We start from the raw sequence: 14603 nt of genomic DNA, 5'->3' as shown, positions 1-14603 counted from the left end.
TATTCTGAAAGATTCTTAAAGAAAAGAATTATTAACAACTTGAAGATAAGTAAAAATTGGGGTAAAATAGAAGGTGGTGAGATTATGCCAATCCAAAAAATATTTTTCCCTCAATAAGGTACTTGATAGTCTGGAAAACAAGAATTAGGTAGATCATTTCCTCAAAGATCTGTGTAAAGATTTTGATATAGTGCCATATCTAATGAGAAATGAAGAAGAGTGCATTTAGAGAAAATGTAAATGGTAGATAAAGGTTATACTGTTCAAATCCTTCCTTCCACCTGATGGGTGATTGCAAAGGTAGTTTCTTCAGGATGAATTTTATTCACAGATTTAATTAATTCACTCTAAGAAAGAAGCATGCACTAAGTTTTCTTTAACTTTCCTCGCATCACCTGATTATTTTGTCATGCTGTTGCTTTAAATATTTTCTCTCTTTAGTGTACCTCACCTTTCTCTTCATTTTTTTCTGGCCCTTTAGTAGCATCCCTGAAAAAGACACTCTTAATGCTTTGGATTGCTTTCTTTTCCTCCTCAGTAACAATATATTTATATTCTCAGTTGACTTCCTTTATTTGCCTGTGTCAGGAAATTATTTTTCTGATTTTTATCTATGTCACCTAAAATTAAAACACTGCTATTTTGTGTGTTGTTATTATAATGCAGACTTGTAGAACTGAGATCAGTGGCATGTATGGAACAATTAGAACTCAGATTTGAACCCAGCAAGGTGATTTCTGGGTTAATGAAAATTCCAGGAACTGTAATAAAGTCATGCTGACACAGTCAGTGATGTGTAGAGAATGGATATAATAGCAAATGCTGTCTTTTATGCTGTTCCAATTTAAATCATGAAAGATTCATCTTTGTTTAAACTGACCATTGACAATAGTCAATGAGTAGAAAAACTGGTTATGTTGATATTCAGTAGTTTGTGCTATTAGCTATTCCATAAGGTCTCTATTTAACTTTCTCTTATTTAAGGTCTTGCTGTGAAGTCAAAAAATACAGAAAGCCAAACTGTGTCCTTAAAGGTTAGTTTCCCACACATAGAGAGCTTCCTGTGAAGATATGAGAATTTTGCCTTTTGATAAAGGTTATCTGATGATCAGTGAATGACATTAAAGACTCAGGAGTCCTGCACGTCTTCCCTTGCATTTCAATAAAATCTTTGTTTTCTTCCTGAAAATACAGACATTTGGTTAAAAACCAAATACAGTAAGCTTCAGAAAAAATTACTCTTCTAGCAGTGAATCAGATACAACTTGTATAGGGTGTAAAGGTATCAAAACTATTTGTAATTATACAAATATATGTAAGTAACGAGATTGAAATGAATGAAGTCTTATTCTCCCAGCATTCCTATCGTGATGTCAAAATGAACTAATCAGGAATGCTCTGTTTGACTGGTTTCAATATCTATTAAGAAAGGTAATCCAGGTTTTTTGTCACAATGGTCATAAAAGTTCATGGTTATTATTTATGTATACTATTGGAGTTTGCCACCCAAATTTTGTCCGATACCTTCTGTCCTTCAGTAGACAGGGGCTTTTTTGACTTCAAAGTTTGCTTGAAAATTAAGCAGCCAACTGTTCTTATAATAATGATAGAAATTTGGGGGGGGGAGGTGAGGGAAGAGGGGAATGTATTTACAGTTGTTTGAGGCCACTGGAGAACTAAATTTTCAAAAGTAGTTGTGAAAAAAAAATCTTAATTCTAATTTGAAACAAAATCATTTCTGTGGAGGATGAGAAATTCACTGAATTCTATGGTGTTTTGGGGTTGGAAGGCCATTTTATAAAGAAGTGAAAAAAAGGATAAGAGGAGTTTAGAACAACTGGAACAACAACAACAACAACAACAAAAAACCCACCAAGATGAGAAGCCCATCATCATATATTAAATACTTAAAAGTACTGAAGTATGTATTAGACATCAAGATGTGTAAGGGGAAATGAGCACCTGAATTACATGTGCATTCTCTAGCTGGCAGCGTATTTTTTAATCCGCCATTTGGAATTCAAATTCCAGAGTGCTAGAAGTTCATATTAGTCATTTTGCTAAATAGTGTAGACTGGATAGACGTGAAGCAAATAAATTATTCACATTTGCACACAGAGATCTTCTTTCTATTTTAGGAAATATTTTCTGCTAGTCAATAGAGCAAAAATATCATCGATGAATTATATGCCATGTGAGTTTGAGGGATGTGCAAGAAATAAATCTAAATTATTTATTAAAACCTAAAATTAAATCTTTTGTTTCTTTATTATTACTATTTTTCCCTAATACAATCTAGGTCAGCTTGTAAACAGAAAATAACAAATGAAAAATAAATATTTCTGTATTTCTGATGAGAAATATTTTAATACCTTCAAAGTAACATACTCAAAATGTTTGAAAACTTTCCTTTTTTAGCAATAATGCTTTAATGAATTCAGCCCATGTCCATGCAGCTTTGATCCTCTAGAATTCGTCTTTAAAATTGGCCCTTGATAATTAAAAAGAAAAAAGCCCTTCTGTGCTCTGGATAGATCTTTCTGAATCACATGTAAGAATTGACAGATTATATTATTTGAAAGTGTTGTTTTAAACATTTCTTCATCTTTCCCTAGTGTGTTGTAGATTCTGTTCATTAATAGCACTAGTTACTTTATTACAGCTGTGTGCTGGTTAGGAAAGCAAATTTATATTGTATTATATTATTTAAAAATTATATTAATATAATATACATATTATATACAGATATATATATTATATAAAATTATATACATTTATGTTGTATTATATTGTATGATATATAAGCAATATTATATTCACATGATCCCTCACCACATCCTTCTCTCTAAATTGGAGAGGTGTGGATTTGAAGATGGACTATTCGACGGATTAGAAATTGGCTGACTGCATGCAGCCAAAGGGTTGTGATCAGTGGTTCTGTGTCATGGTGGAGGCCAGTCATAAGCGGTGTCCTTCATGGGTCGGTCTTGGGAACGGTGCTTTTCAACATCTTCTTCAATGACATAGACAATGGCATCAAATGCACCCTCAGCAAGTTTGCAGATGACACCAAGCTGAGCGATGCAGCCAATACATTGGATGGAAGGGAAGCCATCCAGAGGGACGTGGACAGGCTGGAGAAGTGGGCCCATGAAAACCTGATGAGGTTCATTAAGGTCAAGTGCAAGGTGCTGCACTTGGGCTGGGGCAATCCCAAGTACATATAGAAACTGGGGGAAGATCTCCTTGAGAGCAGTCCTGCGGAGAAGGACTTGGGGGCCCTGGTGGATGAGAAGCTGGACATGAGCCAGCAGTGTGTGGTTGCAGCCCAGCAGGCCAACGGTATTCTGGACTGCATTATAAAAGGGGTGGCCATCAGAGAGAGTGAGGTGATTGTGCCCCTCTACTCAGCTCTTGTGAGGCCCCATCTGGAGTACTGTGTCCAGGTGTGGGGCCCCCAGTAGAGGAAGGACTTGGAGCGGGTCCAGAGGAGGGCCACTAAAATGATCAGAGGGCTGGAGCACCTCTCCTATGAGGAAAGGTTGAGGGAACTGGGCTTGTTTAGCTTGGAGAAAGCTATGGGGAGACCTCCTTGTGGCCTTCCAGTACTTGAAAGGAGTGTATAAACAGGATGGGGAATGGCTGTTTGTGATAGTGGATAGTGATAGGACAAGGGGGGATGGTGTTAAACTAAGACAGGAGAGGTTTAGGTTAGATATTTTTTTCACGTAGAGGGTGGTGATACACTGGAACAGGTTGCCCAAGGAGGTTGTGGATGCCACATCCCTGGAGGCATTCAAGCCCAGGCTGAATGTGGCTCTGGACTAGCCTGGTCTAGTGGTTGGCAACCCTGCACGTAGCAGGGGGCTGGAAACCAGATGATCATTGTGGTCTTTTTCAACCCAGGCCATTCTATGATTCTATGATTGTACAATTCAGGTTATCTCAGTGAAGTAAATGCTAATGTGACAGGCCATCAGTAAATCTGAAAGGAAAGCAAATTCTTGGTTTGCTATTCTAATAATGTGCTATTCCTTAAAGGGATGAATTACAACATGGAGTGTTACAATTGTATTATAATGGAGATTAAAGCTTTCAGAAATATAACAAAAATATTTTAAAGAAGCTGCATATGAAATATAATTTATCTGAAAAGATTGAGGAAATAATCTCTCAGTTTTCAATAGCATGCAGGAGATTGCATAACTAAGTCACTTTTCAGCTGTGTATCTTCTGAAGAATAATAACAAAAAAAGTACATTAGTAGCTGTAAAACAAATATAGGCACTCAGTTTTATTAATAGATGGGTAGTATTTTAAAAGCGACTTCTCTAATCATCAGCCATTCACTAATATTTCTACCAAAATATTTGATTTCAGGAAACTGCTAAAAAAATCTATTGCCTGAAAAAGAAACTTCTCCAGACTACGTTGAAGTCTGAAATTAACAACTTAATTTCAGAAATTAATTCTCCAAATGTCTTCATTTTAGACAAATAGAAAGGTATTAAAATTGACAAAGATAATGAACAACAATGATGAAACACAAAGGAACACCTCAACTTTTGTTGTGCTTTGGAAAAAAATGTTAACTTTTCAAACAAAATTATTTTTTGTTTGATATTCCTAAACAGACTTTTTCTGTCTTCCTACTAGAAAATTTCTGATGTCTAAGAGTGATTTTGATTATATAAAACCAGAAATATTTTCTGTTTTTTTTTTTTTCCTAAAATCTACATATTCAGTGTAATGAATATAGTTGAGGAACATTTTTTATCCTAATTATTAGAAGGTGGGAGCTGAAACCAGTGGGAAATCTTAAGATTCTGAGAAATTAGTTTATAAATCACAAAATCATGTTGCTGAAAATTATGGATGGAATGGAAATATCCGAATATTCAGCACTGAACTGCATAGTTCAATTTCCTATGAAATTCAAAGTTAAGCCAACATAATACTTTCAAAAGCCTCATTTCTAAACATTCTATACAGAAATGCACATTACCTAAATGCCAGGCATTTATTGATTATGACTTCTTCTTTTTTTTTTTTTTTTCCATCAGTTTGCTACTGTACTCCAACACTACTGAGCTATGATCTTTGCAGTACGAATCTGTGTATGCTGACTGGATTGCAGAAGTCTGACCTAAATTGTCATGGAACTAGTACAATAGCTTTCTCTGCTACACACACCCTTTCAGCAAATTTCAAACGCACATAACAAAAAAATGTTTGTTACATAGTATACAATTAGTACATAATGAAGTTTTCTTGATTTATAGCAATGGTTAAATTGGGTCTGATATTTGTAAATCAGATATGCAGCTCTGTTTCTCTGTTTTGGAGTTACTCGGTATTTTGTGAGCAGCAGAATTCTGTTATACTTTCCATTGGAAACGAATAAGTTTTCTCTTTGAATGTTATTTTTTGTTGTTCTTTTGTAGGTTTTGTTTGTTCATTTGTTTCCAGTTTGTGCATACAGTTTCTAAAAAGTTTTGGAAACTCTTTTTCTGTTGTCTTATAGCCATCAGAAATTAACATCAGATAACCACCTGAAAAACACTGAAGTTCATGATTAAAAAATTCATGATATTTAGATTCTTTCCTGGTACAAAGAAGCACAAAAATGATCTGTTAACCTTTTCCTATATAAACTGGAAAAAAAAAAAAAAAAGCATGTAACAAGTACAGATTTTTCTGCTATCTGCAAAAAATACTTTGCTGTTATCTGAACACCTGCTTTTAATAGTCTCATTTTGTGCTACCAGGTAATTTTTCTGTGTGTTTCCATCTTCTGTCCCATTGAATCTGAGTAACATATAATGAACAGACATATTTACATATTTCACAGATACCATCTTGGTAACTTACTTTGCATGCAAATGTGGCATTTTGATTTCAAATTATCCATTACTACTCTGTATACTAAAAAACAAAAACAAAAACAGTGGTTGAAATATGCCGAAATTCTGTCATTCCACTGCCTGATAGACCTTTCATTTGGCTTTTCTATAGCAAAATTCTTTGATGAACTACTCATGTCTATAACATGCCTAGTAACTCATTATACTTTGGAATAGATTTGACCTAACACTCAGAATACAATTTGTTAAAGAGGGAAATGCAGAGTTTTTATTGAGCTGCTCATCCTAGCTATTTTTATCACTAGCATATTTCATGTTACAAAAAGCTTTTGTTCAGGTAGAGTAAGAACTGTGTTCTGTCATTATATTACTGTGATACAAATAGATTAAAAGATTTGTCCCATTCCTAACAGGGCTATGCAATAAGTCTATCGCTGAACCCATCCAGAATTCATTTCTTTGTTTTCCAGTTCAATACATTTGATCACCTTTTCTATTCAGTCTGTGAACACTACTACTATCAAAACCTTGCAGTGGTTCTTCCCATTCAAGAGATCTATCTCAGTATACTGAGATAGAATATAGAAGAGAAGGTACCTCAGTTCTGCACTAAGCTTAATAGAGAATCTTGAGTATAGAGTACAGAAAGAAAGGGAAAATCTGTCAGGAGTAGAACAACAATAGTTGCACTAGGGAGACATACCAAGTCCCAGTAATATGTAGTTTGACCCTATTATATCAGTATTAAAGAGCATAATGAGTATTTTCCAGAACAGAAAAAGGGCATGCAAAAAACCACGGTAAAAGAGACTGGAATGGTACTCTTTCCCTTTTTTCATACATAATGCTGCTACATCTCTGTGAAATACAAATAAGCCTGTGAAGGCAAAGCCATTCTATTCAGTATTACATTATTATTTAAAACTGTTAAAGTCCTTTGCTTAATTTTTATTGAGATGAACATTTGCCATTGGTCACTTAGCAAAGTTTAGTTATTAAATTGCCATTACAGTAGCACTCATAGAAATACATGGAATTGTAAGTTCCTGTATTTCAGTTTTAGTATAGGCAAACATCAGTAGGCAGGCACCTATGTATCATTAAATGCCTAAATGCTGTCCCAGGCAGGAACAGATTTAAACACAGACGGATTTTTTATTCTCTGAGCTATAGAGAACAGAGAGAGAATCATGTATATGTATAATAACTCACTTCTGCTTCATTAACTTTCAAAATACATTAACAATTCAAAATGTGTATCTTCATGCACTGTGGTACTGTAGTTTTTAAGTCTGGTTGATTTTTTTTTTTTTTTTTTTTTGGTGGTTTGATTCAGTGTATTTTTTTCTCAGTGGTTGTTTTTGTCTTTCAGACTTGAATCTCCAACTAGATCTTTGGTGATGGAAGCACCCAGGGGAGTGCAAATCAATGCAGCTGCAGGAGATTTAAAGGCTACATGTAGAAAAGAACTGCACTTACAGTCTACAGAAGGGGAGGTAAGCTCAGCCAGTAGAAAAATGTTCTATTGCCCTGTTCAACTTAAAACAAATAATGCAAGGATCATTTATTCAGCAGCATGGTAAACATACAAGAAGCTTTCTGCATTTGTCTATATTAAAATAATTTATTTATTTTTCTTTTTTCAAATATTTGAATTACTAAATCTCATGCACACTGAAAAAAATGAAATGGATATAGATAAAAATAGTTTTTAATATAACACTCAAGAAAAACACTATCAAGTCCTTCGGCATATCCTTGGGAAAAATACAGCTAAGTGATGATGGTAAAAAGAAATTTTGGATGAATTTGACAAGCTGAAAGAGAAAAGTTTGAATTAATACCTTATTAAGCTGTGATAACATGTTTCAACAGATTTGATCTGCATACTGCATATTTTTCCTTTGGCTGTTAATACCTCTGAAGGGTAGAGAATTTCAGCCCTGTGTTCATTGTATGATTTCACCAAAATCATGTTTCAGTGATCAACAAGACAAAAAATTTGGTAGGGATTCTTCATGTATAAACCTGTGTGAAATCAAGAAAAAAATGTCAAATTGGATCAGTGGTTTGGTTCATAATCCATGAATGGCAGAAACGTACGGAATATATAGCATGACTTTTAATTGTTCTTAAGTATCTACTAGTGTACATTGGAAAGATGTTTTTGGAAGTAATTCCTTATGATCTCAGCTAGATTGCCATAATAGGAACTTGAGAAAAGTTATAATAACTATCTTTTGCATTGTTGGAATTCAGTTAAGAACAAAATGCTTTATAGGAAAAAAAAAAAAAAAAAAAATGACAGTGTAAAACAAGCTTAATCGAACTTCCTATTGAAAATGTTTTTTATAGTCCTGGGCATGGAAAATAAGACATTATTCATCTGTGATTTCCCATGTATATGTTAGATTGATAGTTATGAGAGAACAAGATACCAACCTTTCCCTACCCTTTCCCTCACCCTGTAAGTTCTTTATTAGAGAGTAGTGAGGTGCTGGAACAGGCTGCCCAGAGAGGTTGTGCATGCACCATCCCTGGAGGTGTTCAAGGCCAGATCGGATGGGGCCCTGGGCAACCTGGTCTAGTATTAAATGGGGAGGTTGGTGGCCCTGCCTGTGGCAGAGGGGTTGGAGATTCATGATCCTTGAGGTCCCTTTTTGTACTAGAAAAAAAATACAATACATGATTTTTTGTTATCATTTCCATACTAGTTAACTTTTAATTTTTTTTTTTTAAGTTTATAAGCTTATTTACTAAGGCACCAAAGATACACAAGGTAATATTTTCCTTCTGTGGCATAATTACTGCTGTGTCATACCAGCAAATAGTTATATGGAATCTGGAAAAAATCATTATTAGCCATGAAGACAATCGTTATGAATTTACAGTGGACTAATCTATGAAGCATATATTTTTCTTTTATTTAAGAATAACTTTAGAAATTATCTTATGAAGAACATTGATGTGTTTATAAAATCATTTTCTTTTAACCTTATTTCTCACACAGTATAATCTTTACCCTCCCACATCACAAAATGAAAGCCTCTGCAAGCATTCTCAGTTCTGCTGTTTGATACATGGTCTTTTTATTTACTACAGTATTATAATAATCCTTTTAGCCATATTACACATTATAATGCATGATCCCAGACTGAATACTAGGGGCTGTAATTTTTATTCACACTCTACTGCTCTTTATAAAACTCTTGAGCTGCACCCTTGTGAGCCAAGGCATCAGCTGAATCCTTTGATTCAATTAGAGCTTGGCTTTTAATTGTGAACTATGTTTTATTCTATAAATAAACCATAACTAATGGTTTAAAGTAGCCATCATTTACAAGCAGAAAGCAATGTGAAGCTCTGAGCTCTATCTAAATCTACTGGTTCAAATAAGAAGAAAAATAACTTTTCTTATTTGGTAATTCAGCACAATGATTGCTAGCTGGCTACTGCTTCTTTCACATATAAGTATATTGCAAAAATACAGATCAATTTTGAATTCCAGAAATACTAGATTTTGCTTAGTATAAAAGTACATAGAAATATACCTGAAATACATTATGATATAATCACACCTTTCCAAATAGTTTATTTCATGCTAAAAACTAATTGTTCTAGCAACTAATTTTAATGATTTTGAAATACATCACTCTTTGAAAAGAAGGGCTGCTAACTAACCTTAGCTGTGCTGAAGCTCATGCTGTTATGTACTTTTTCAGGCTGCTTCTATGTAACCTAAGTTCTGCATTTTCATTGAATCCTGTTTTTTTAGCAAAGACAAAATAAATAAAAAGAGAAAGACACACTGACACTCTTTTTTCTATAAATATATTTGCTTCTGCAAGGCCTTTGGCTTGCATGGCCCTACTACATCCTTATCCTTATGAGAGATGTGGTTTTGAAAGGTACACAGTTTCATGGGTAAGGAGCTGGTTGGAACGTCACAGCCAGAGGGTTGTGGTCAATGGCTCTATGTCCCAGGAGAGTCTGGTGATGCACATTGTCCCCCAGGGATCTGTCTTGGAAGCAGTGCTGTAACATCTTTATCAGTGACATAAATGATGGGATTGAGTGCACCCTCAGCAAGTTTGCTGATGACACCAAGCTGAGCGATGTGGTTGAAAAGGCAGAAGGAAGGGATGCCATCTAGAAGGTCTTGATAAATTTGAATGTTGGGCTCATGTAAACCTCATGAAGGTCAACGAAGCCAAGTGCAAGGCTTTACACTCAGTTTGAGATAATCCCAGGTCAAGATAATACAAACTGGGAGAAGAACTTGAGAGCAGCCCTGCTGAGAAGGACTTAGGGATTCTGGTAAAAGAGAAACTTAACATGAGCCAGCAGTGTGCACTTGTAGCCAGAAAGCCAATGGTAACTTCAGTTCTGTCAGAAAAGGGATGACTAGTGGGGAGAGGGACATGATTGTCCCTGTCTATTCTGTTTCTGTGAGGCCCCAGATGGAGTGCTATGTCCAAGTCTGGTCCCCCCCAACACATGAAAGATGTAGAGCTTTTGAATAAGGTCCAGAGGAGGGCCATGAAGATGATTAGAGTACTAGAGCACCTCTCCTGTAATAAACTGAAGGAGCTAGGCTTGTTTAGTCTAGAGAAGAGAAGGCTGTATGGCCTTCCAGTATTTAAAGGAAGATTAGAAATGGAAGGAAAATCAACTTTTTACATGGGTAGATGGTGATAGGACAAGGGGTAATGGTTAGACTTAGATTAAATGCCAGGGGAGTTGCCCAGAGAGACTTTGAATACCCTGTCCCCGGAGATGTTCAAGGCCAGGTTGGTTGGGGTCCTGAGCAGTACTGATCTAGTACTAGCTGGCAACCCTGCCTATGGCAAGGACGTTGGAACTTGATGATCCTTGAGGCAATTTTACTAGAAAAAGAAGTGACAATTTTTAATTTATAAGTGAAACATTTTTCCAAGAAGATTAAATTTTATTCTAGTTCAATTTGAAATGTAATTGATAACTTTTTTTACTCACAAGATTGAGCAGAAATATTTTTATCATGTCTTTCGCTTTCTGGTTTGGGTACATATATAACAAAGAAGTCATATTTGTCCTCTGAATTTCAAAGGATTTCTAATACCATTTGGAATTTGATTCAAGAAATTCTTGTGTATGAGTCATGGGCATACCATAAGCATTGGACCTTGTAAACTTCTACTGGTCAGCATTCATAGCAATCCCATTTGACCAACCCTGAAACGGAAAGAATAAATACGCTAGAAATTTTTTGTTTCCATAGCCACCAATATAAATTACAGTGGAGTTATCACGCGACATATGCTTGTGACCATCTAACATGAATTTAGAAAAATATGTGCTTAAAATGAAGCATAACTCTCATAAACATCACTTCTATATTGAGGTGTTGAAACAAAAGTTCTTCCATTCTAGCAAGAATTGCACACTTTACTATTTACATTATATTTAATGCATATATATATTAGTTTTCAAATAATCTACAGTTGGCAGTACTTTCAAGAATAATATTGAGGAAGAAAATGGAACAGAATTAAAGAAGGTTGCTTCATCCGTGTGTGTCATGTATAATCTTTAGACAGAGAATATTCACCACATCTGACCACACTTTGGCCTACAGCTCTCCTTTCTCTTGTGGCCAATTGATCCTACTTCTATAGAGAATATATTTTGAACATGCAGATTGTACTAGGTAATTTGTCCCTCTCTGGATATTCGGTACATCCAGTTTCACCCCAGTTATGAAATTCATTTCGGTACTTACCTTTTCCTTAATAACACTGATTCTTAAGACAGATATGGTTCCAGATACTGTGCTAGTGTATGTTAGACTTTCAATGAAGGCTATTTTTGTTGAATATTTTTAAAATAAATGCAAAAACCAGAAGTAGTTATTAGAACAATAGGTTGATGTGAACTAAAGCATTGCAGTATATGCTGTAATCTGACTTCAGCAAATAAAAACATACAAGCAAATGAAAAATATGTAGTTAGGAGTCTAGCAACCCAATTTATATGATCATATTTCCATTTATGCTTCTGGTAGCATATGCAATAGAGCAAAAAGACTAGACAAAATCTTGAATTGTTATAATTCAAATTAATTCTGAAGAGCCTAAGGGCAATCACATTACACTGTCTTTTCATACTGATTGATGAACATTACCTTTCAGTTTTCCTTCTTCTTTTCTACATTTCATCCAATTTCCTGTTATTTTTTAACCACACTAGTCCTGAATACAATTTGAAGCACTTTGGAATGATCTTTCAAGTCCAGCCATACTTTGATGCATTTTTCAATATTTATAAATCATAACTCTTGTATTTGGCTGTATATAGTCAGAGTGTAATCTCCTCTTTTGTGAGCACTTAGTCAAGGACCTAGGGGAGAACTTTTATACATGACAAGGCTGATTCATATCTCTATATAACATGCCTTGTATGAATATTTGATTCTTTACCTCATGCCTGTACCTTACCCACTGAAAGTACTTTCCTTCAATCTTTCTGTGTTTTTTTGTAGATAAACTGTATTTTCTTTCTTATCTTCCTCTCCTACTTGTTCCTGTTCAGATAGCTTAACAGCACAGTCTGATGAGTAGATGACTTCCAGACCTCAGTTAATAAACATCACAGGTACCTTTGATATTCTAAACACTTTCACAAGGCACAGGCTAGGATTTCTTGGGTTAGTTAATCTTTGACATTTCTTTGAAGATACAGTCTTTTACATGTTTGTGTCTGCCAGTTAATAGTGCTGTTATTGCAGAGACTTTTGCTAATTCATAGAAATAACTGATTGCAAATTTTCTAGTAGAGAGACCAAATATTTATATATCCTTTGTCATTTCAAATAATATCTTTTGGTATCTTGCTGAACTGCCTATTCTATCTTTCTTCCTTTTTTTTTTTTTTTTCCTCCCCCAAAATACAGAACTGGAAATAATAAAATAATTTCCTAAAAATATTATATTCAGTCTTCTGCTTCACTCTCACAGTCTCTCTGTCTGATACAGTACTCCTACAGCCCTGGTGAAAATAAAATCCTGCATGGAAAATGTGCAGTGAAAGTTCTCAGGTTTCACATTAAATAGTAGAGAACATAAGAATATTCATTTAAAGTGTACAATTTTTCTGTTAATTTCACATGCCCTACAGGCTGATTCAGTTTGCTATTTTAATTAATCCGAAACCAGGTGTACTTTAAAAAAAAATAATTAAAAAGGGTAATATTTAAATATTTTTTGTGACATTAAGATACACAAAACAGGGCAATGATCTACAATTTCTAGTTCTTAACTATGTAAAGGGAATGATCCTGCTAAATATACTGTTTTCCAATGTGAAACATTATTTTGGTGAGTAACTGCTGCTTTTTCCATTTTGTAGTTTCTTAGTCAGTCTCCCACAATGTTTCAAGAATGGATAAAAGTTTTGGTTTTCTTTCCTTGCCTATTTATCTGCTAAGGTGTGAGTATCAGGTAGAGCGTAATGGCTTTGCTTAATCTTCATGCATATGAAGTATTATATGGCTTATCTCCTACCTTGGCAGCACAAAGGATTAGAGTAAGACCCTTCATACTGGCATTTCCCTGATGACTTCTCTGTCATCTAGTAGCAGTATTCCCTGGGAACACAATACTCTTCTTTGTTGCCACCTCCTTTCTCTTTAAACACCTCATTACAGCAACCATAAAAAGTTAAGTAGTTTAAGTTTTGTTGGAAGATTTTTCTGACAAGAATTTCAGTTTTTACCAAAATTTAGGAGGGAAAAGGTTGCATCCTAAAACATGAACTATGTTCCTCTCAAATTCCATACAAAGGGGGCTTTTTTTTTTTCTTTTCTTTTCTTTTTTTTTTTTTCCCTGAAGTAACTAATAATAAATATCAATGTTGCATCTGTAAATTTAGTTTTTTATTGATAACCCTGACTGCATATGTACACAGATTTAAGGTTGGCTTTAAGCTACCTTTATTAAATTTCTTCATCTTGGGTATTCCCAGAGTGTAGCTTATAGGGGTCTGTCTAAACAGCACTACTTTCCCAGCTTTCTACAAAGGCATCAAACTTGTCAGACTCATTGCAGTAGATACACCTTCACAAGAATCCACTTCAGTTTCTCTGCAACACAGTACCACTTTATCCACATTGCTCACCAGATGTTGTGGGATGCTTGTTGGAACAGGACATTAGAGCTACTACTCAAGATCATGGCATCAGAAAAATCTGGTTTCATCAACATCACAGTGGGAAATTTGAAAGCGCCGGTGGAAATACATGCACAGATGTGCTTAAAAAGATCATTTAATCATTTAAAAGATCATTTAATCTTGAAGTAACTGAGCCACATTATATTGCAGTGGACACTGGAGTAAAAGTCCACTGAATTAAAACCTTAGGGAAGTACACTACAGAATCTCTGCAGTTAGGAGTTGCAGAAGTGTAGCTGTCCTGATGTAAGCAAAGACATAGAAATAATAAGTACATATAATAAAAAATAGCAAAGTTCAAAGCATCCAAAAGATTTTCATCTTCTAGCATGATCTCGAGCATCATATGACTTCTGTTTTCCTTCTGAATTAATTCTTTTTTTAATCAAGACATGTCTTCTTTTAGAATTCATTTAATTTTGATTTATGTACTCCTCAGAATCCTTTCCCACTACTACCTCAACTAAATTGTTACCAGTCATTCTTCCTTTCAAAAGTATATGTAACTGATCTGGTATAGTTGGATTTTCT

At 34.8% G+C, this 14603-nt stretch overlaps 1 protein-coding gene and 1 long non-coding RNA gene across 5 annotated transcripts in view; one reads left to right on the top strand and one right to left on the bottom strand.

The window, feature by feature from the left end:
• Positions 1–14603, bottom strand: part of LOC128080325 (uncharacterized) — a 987521-nt gene that overhangs the window by 766822 nt on the left and 206096 nt on the right. The window lies entirely within an intron of this gene.
• SGCZ (sarcoglycan zeta) overlaps positions 1–14603 on the top strand; it is a 335417-nt gene that overhangs the window by 311760 nt on the left and 9054 nt on the right. For all 4 annotated transcript variants that reach the window (XR_008206602.1, XR_008206600.1, XR_008206601.1 and 1 more), the window contains exon 7: positions 7237–7360. Coding sequence is in view for 1 of the 4 variants with exons in the window: in XM_052682407.1 (XP_052538367.1) it covers positions 7237–7360 (124 nt within the window). In the remaining 3 variants the exon portion in view is untranslated. The remainder of the gene's footprint in view (positions 1–7236; positions 7361–14603) is intronic.

This window comes from Tympanuchus pallidicinctus, unplaced genomic scaffold (genome assembly GCF_026119805.1).
Source record: "Tympanuchus pallidicinctus isolate F22 unplaced genomic scaffold, pur_lepc_1.0 scaffold2, whole genome shotgun sequence".
Lineage (NCBI taxonomy): Eukaryota > Metazoa > Chordata > Aves > Galliformes > Phasianidae > Tympanuchus > Tympanuchus pallidicinctus.
The sequence above is the reverse complement of the archived record's forward strand: the minus strand, read 5'-3'. Positions and strand labels throughout refer to the sequence as shown.